This window comes from Dipodomys ordii, unplaced genomic scaffold (genome assembly GCF_000151885.1).
Source record: "Dipodomys ordii isolate 6190 unplaced genomic scaffold, Dord_2.0 Scaffold40, whole genome shotgun sequence".
NCBI lineage: Eukaryota > Metazoa > Chordata > Mammalia > Rodentia > Heteromyidae > Dipodomys > Dipodomys ordii.
In genome coordinates, this window is record NW_012267256.1 from 14,668,533 (window position 1) to 14,674,167 (window position 5,635).

Genomic DNA, 5,635 nt, shown 5'->3' on the forward strand with positions numbered 1-5,635 from the left:
AGAGCTGTTCCCATTTTAATTCCATGCAAAGTAGCAGGGATAGCTGGCTTGTTGGCATTGGAGGCAGCTACACTAATCAAAGCAAATGCAGATTTCAGTTCCCTTGCCACATAAGTGGATACCGATTTGCACCAAATGCATGAGTCTACAGACAGTCTAACTGATTCCCTCAATTCATTGGCAGAAGTAGTGTTACAAAACAGAAGAGCGTTCGACATTTTACTTCTAGAAGAGGTGGACTATGTGTGGCACTAGGAGAAGAAAGTTGCTTCTGGACCAACCATACTGGAGTTATCAAAAACAGCCTAGCTGCTGTTAAACAGAGACTAGATGAGCATGAAAAGATACGCAAAGAGTCACAAGGGCAGTATGAGTCATTGTTTAATTGGTCCCCATGGTTAATGACCTTGATTTCAGCTGTAATGGGCCCTCTGATTCTTATCCTCTTCATGTTAGTATTTGGCCCTTGTGCTATAGATGCATTAATGTCATTCTGTTGTATGGTACTCTCAATTCTCAAGTTTTAGAGATGCCACAATTCAAAAAGTCAAATTTGGAATGTTTATTAAAAAGCCAGTGACTGCATGGTGGACTCCTGTCTCAAAGACCAGCAGTCCAGAACAGAGCTAGCACACAGTTTTAAAAGATAAGGACAAAAAGTGTCATACATAAAACAAGCTAAATGAGGATACTTATTCCTAATAAAGTGGTTATACAAAGTGATAATTCAGGGGGACAATCAGGACCTCAATTATCTAGAGGATGCCCATGACAATATTTAGAGTCAAAGAGTATCCTCTATAACCTCCAGAGTTTGGAAAGTCCACATCTACAATTAATAGCAAGATGCCAAGATGGCATTCAAGTTACTTAGATTCAGTATCCATATCTCAATTCGTGCAAAAAAGAATTAGGGCAGCAAAACTGATGGAAATGCAAAACCAATATGTTTCTCTCCCTATGGAGGAGCTGAGTCAATGATTCGACTCAGGGACAAGTCAAAGGGGGGAGTGTAATGGGAAATGGTCCAGAAGAGAAAAAAAATTGAGACTTAAATTAACATCACCTCAGTGTAAACTTTAATTCAACCTGTGGGCTTCTGGATTCCATCTTGACTCACTGGGTGATGGTGACCCCTAGACAATGCTTAAACTATGAAAAACAGCCTCACTAATCTAACCCCCTCCAGAGCTGGAGAGCCAGATTCCTGGAGTAGAGGAGACATCTGGCCCCCATCCCCCTAATGACCTGCCTCATTCCTTCACGGTTTCCCTTGATAATCCCCAGTAATCTTGCTCAACTTGCTCAACTCAGCCCTTAAAACTTACCTGCATTTTCCCCTGCCAAAATGTAAACCCCACCTTTTGCCCACCAAATTCATGCACCAATTCAAAGTGATAGGTTAGTTTGAACAGCTACTATAAGACACACTGTAACTCCATTGGCCACCTGTGTGTGGCCTGTCATGATTATGCAATGTAAGCATTATGCCCACCTTTGGTTCTCAGCTCCACCCAGACCTGAACTCCTCCCTGCCCTGGAGTTCCTGCCAAACAGCTGGCCCCTCCCTCTCTCTTCCCAGAGCCACCTGAAGTCCCATCTACCTCGCTTCCGATCACCCAGACCCTGCTGCTACCTAGATAGTGAAGGCTGCCATGTGCTCTCTCTCTGGGGCAAATATGGCTCTTCAAATAAACCTTGTAATAATCTTTCTCCTGTGCCTGCCTACCTCTGTGTGGTCCCCTGGGCTGGATGTGAGGATCCTTTCATGCAATCCTTTGTGTGTGTTGTGTGTGACCAGGCTTGACTGCATGTATTTTGTCTTTAAAAACCCTAGCTTGTGGGCCATTTGGGGTCACAGTACCAGCTCCTGAGTCTGTGCTGCAGCCCTGACCAATCAGTGTAGGAACTTTCTCAATGAAGTTGCTTCCTTGCTAACAACTTTGTTGCGGTGGGCTCTGTCACTCTAGATGACTAGGGCTTGCCCACCTGAGTAGGGGTCTTTCTACTACACTGAGGCTACAGAGGAAGTGAGGAATAATGGTATGTGGTTTTCTGCCACCTGAAGATCTTAAAGCTCTTCTTCCTTAAGGCTCCAGTGAGACTCTCCTGAGGGCCCCTCAGGTTTTAAAACCCACCAATCATAGTAGTAGGCTATCAGGAAGGCTCTCCATTCTATGGAGAATTGTTCTAAAGACATCACAGTGGGGAGCTCATAGTAAGTTGGGCATTGAACCTCAGGTTTCAGCACCAGACTACCACTTAAGCAGGGCTTCAAGCACTCAAAGGACACTGTGGCAATAGACTCAGGGCACAAACTCAGTGGGTATCTCACTGTGGGCAGAAACGAATTTGCCAATGTTGAGTGTTAATTCCCCCAAGGCCCTAGTCAGTTTCCAAACTGACATTATGCCAAAGCCCTGACCCCAACCACAGTCTTCATCTCCACAGGTACTGTTGATAGACTGCACCTGATGATCAGCATTTGAGTGAAGACAAGGCCCTTCTCCAACTGTCACAAGAAGATATCATGTCTTTTATTGGGATCTAAAGGTATTTACTAGTTTATTTTTAAGGTACCCAAACTAATACCAAGTCCTCAAGGTTCCTTAAGGGAACACAGTTCATCTTCCTAGGTAATGAACACCAATAAATGAGGCTTATAAATACATGTGCATATTTGCATTTAAAAGTTCAGAGGGGAAACCGATAGTTATATATAAGGCCAATCATTTTCTAAAAGAATCATACTGTTTAAAAATGATGTTTTCTTATGCATAAAATATATAGAATACAGGAAATTGATAAAACTATTTCCATTATCTTAGAAGAATATGAATTAGCAATATCCTCTTGATTTATTGCAAAATTTTTCTATTTTTTCCTTTTAGGCTTTATACTTATTTATGCTCATGTGTGTGTGCAACAGTATTTTTTTCTTTAAAAGATAAAATTTCAAATGAAATATTCATGTAACTGATGGGAAAAAATCATAGTTGGGCATATGAATCAAAGCAAAGAAAGAAGGCTGTAACAAGCCATGTCACCTAACAATGATAGGAATTGCTGCTTTTTCATCTTGTCAGAATCTCTAGAAGAATGATGGAAGGAGTGAACTTTGAGTTCTCTTGAGTTCAAGATTTTTATCTTCAGCAAAGAAAAAAATGAATGGGAAAGTTCATCATATATTTCAGACTTTATTGAAAGTAGCCAAATAACATTATTTGGAATTTTGATACATTTTACAGGTGTTGGTTTGAACATCATTATTTTCTTTCATTTGTGAGAGGTAAATCTATCCTCCCCTGATGTTACTCAAAATAAAATAAGGATACCATAGGAATCCAATTCCAAAGTAACACTTGGAAGAACAAAGGGAAAATACAAGGTCATGTAGCAAGAGTTAACTGAGATAGGTCTGGTAGTGAACTATCTTATAATAGTTACATAATTATATGCTTTGTAATTCAGGTTTATAATGATATTTTCATATGCATTATAGTGACAATACAATGGTTTGAGATTAAAAAGCAAGCACCAGAAAGGTTACAGATATTTTATTTTTAACTATTTTACTTTTATTTATTTATTTTTTTTTTGGCTGGTAGTAGGGCTTGAAGTCAGGGCCTGGATGCTGCCCCTGAGCTCTTTTGTTCAGGCTAGTGTTCTCCCACTTTGAGCCACAACTCCACTTCCAGTTTTCTGGTGGTTAATTGGAGACAAGAGTCTCATGGACTTTCCTGCCCAGGCTGCCTTTGAACCGTGATCCCCAGATCTTAGCCTCCTGAGTAGCTAGGATTACAGGTGTGAACCACTGCTGCCTGCTACAAATATTTAATGAACATAAAAAATTGGTTGTCTCTAGAGAAGGGAATATAAAAGATTGAAATGTGGTCTCTTACAACAGGAAAAGATCAATGAGGAGGGAGGGATATGGGATGTGAGAGGGGAGGGGCCAGAGTGAACCGCAACTGAGCCAGGACATTCTATGGAGGTAGGTGGAGAAGGGTGGAGCTGGAACCATGGCTGGATAAGACCTTAAGGTATATAAAAGCCAGTTGATCCAAGAAGACAAAGTCCAAGGGTACCGGCTCTGGTCTGTAGTCAATGGCAGCCAGAATTCCTGCAAAAAACCAAAACACAGCACAGGAGAGAATGGCCCCAAGGATGCTACGCTTGTTTCTTTCCTGCCTTTTAGGAGCCTGGCTACTGCTGAGCCTGAGCCCCAGTGAGACCACTGCCAGCTCTCAGAGTCAGGGCGCTATGTCCTGCAATGCTACAGTTATCCACAAGCTCCAAAAGTTCTGCAGGAATGTTGGAAGGAGAGATGCAAAAGTCCGTGCGAAGCTGACACTTCAAGGGGAACCACAGTCAGGTGAGTGCTCCAAACCCTCCTGCCTCCTCTGGTTCTACACTAAGAATGAAAGACTCTTAGCTGCTAAGAAATCTGCAAGTCTACTCTTGGGGGGGGGGCGTGGCTGGCCCAGATCTCATTGACAGCCTGTGCTCAGTTCACTGTGCAGTAGCAGATTCCTACCGTCTGGACTCCCCCCCATTTTTTTTTTTTGCCATTTGCTGTGATTGAAAGGTCTCTGAAGAATCTCATCATAGCAGTGACAAACGACTTGGCAAAAATCAATCAGACCAAAGAGAGCCTTTGTGCCTTTCCCACTTTGCCAGCTAGAACAATAAAGTGGGGGGAAAACAAGGAAGTTTGATGGAAGAGGAAGTTTCCCCAAACTTCAGTGGGAAGGCTAGAGTCTATGGCTAGTTTGAGGTTCCAGTATATTTGGTCAAGTCCTTTTCTTTTCAGAATGGAAGCAAGTACAATTTAACTGGCTCTCCTTGATTTGAACGTATTTTCACATGTCCGCTTTCTCCACTTTTTGACCTGACAGAAAGCCAAGTCTTCCTCCACAACAGAGATTCGGATGCCTTAAAGCTCATGTTAGAACACATTCCTGAGTTTTCACCGGAACTGAAGACTATGCTTTCACAGGAACTGAAGACTAAGCCCTTCCTGAGGAAGACAGACCATCCAAAAGAAAGGGCAACAAAGCTTGACATGGTTACTTCCTTTGCATCGCTTTGCTGTGCAAGTGATTGCATCAGAAAACTTAAGCGGATAATGTGCTATATAGATGCAATCAGTCAGTATTGATATTTTTAGTCATTGACAGGTAATAGCAATCAACTATTTCGTTTATGTAATCTTCATTTGTCATCTTGATTATATTTTCACTGATATTCAACTCAATTACCATGGATTATTAAAAATCATGAAAAGGGCTGGGAAGGTGGCTCAGTGGTAGAGCGCTTGCCTTGCATGCCTGAGGCCCTGGGTTCGGATTCCTCAGCACCATATAAGCAAAAAGAAAAAAGCCGAAGTGGTGCTGTGGCTCAAGTGGTAGAGTGCTAGCCTTGAGCTGAAGAGCTGAGGGACAACGTTCAGGCCCATGACCGGACAAAATAAATAAATAAATAAAATAAAAATCATGAAAATTATCTGTAAGATTTACATTTTCTGAAGAGTCCTCCTGTATTTAATTATTGCCAACAGTTACTTCTTTTAGCAAAAAAGCCTTTATGTCCTTTTTATTTATTTTTTAAAAAAATTTTATTTTTTGGGTCTGGT

The 5,635-nt window shown here is 41.6% G+C and overlaps 1 protein-coding gene across 2 annotated transcripts; it reads left to right on the forward strand.

Annotated features, from left to right (window-relative positions):
• Positions 1–2,114: 2,114 nt before the first annotated feature.
• Positions 2,115–5,320, forward strand: LOC105987237 (prorelaxin-like). 2 transcript variants are annotated; one of them, XM_013018437.1, is made up of 3 exons: positions 2,115–2,553; positions 4,199–4,375; positions 4,899–5,320. In XM_013018437.1, exons 2-3 carry the CDS (start codon positions 4,264–4,266, stop codon positions 5,159–5,161), a joined length of 375 nt encoding a protein of 124 aa, XP_012873891.1. In that variant the 5' UTR covers positions 2,115–2,553; positions 4,199–4,263; the 3' UTR covers positions 5,162–5,320. The 2 variants fall into 2 exon arrangements, with proteins under 2 accessions (XP_012873891.1, XP_012873890.1); XM_013018436.1 differs by lacking the exon at positions 2,115–2,553 and having other exon boundaries at positions 4,070–4,375.
• The last annotated feature ends 315 nt before the right edge of the window (positions 5,321–5,635 follow it).

What these genes read in the sequence shown, in the direction of transcription:
- LOC105987237 (XM_013018436.1), top strand. Translation starts at nt 4,108, where the DNA reads ATGGCAGCCAGAATTCCTGCAAAAAACCAAAACACAGCACAGGAGAGA. An exon ending in TCAAGGGGAACCACAGTCAG is followed by an intron (nt 4,376 to 4,898) that starts GTGAGTGCTCCA and finishes TTGACCTGACAG; the next exon opens with AAAGCCAAGTCTTCCTCCAC.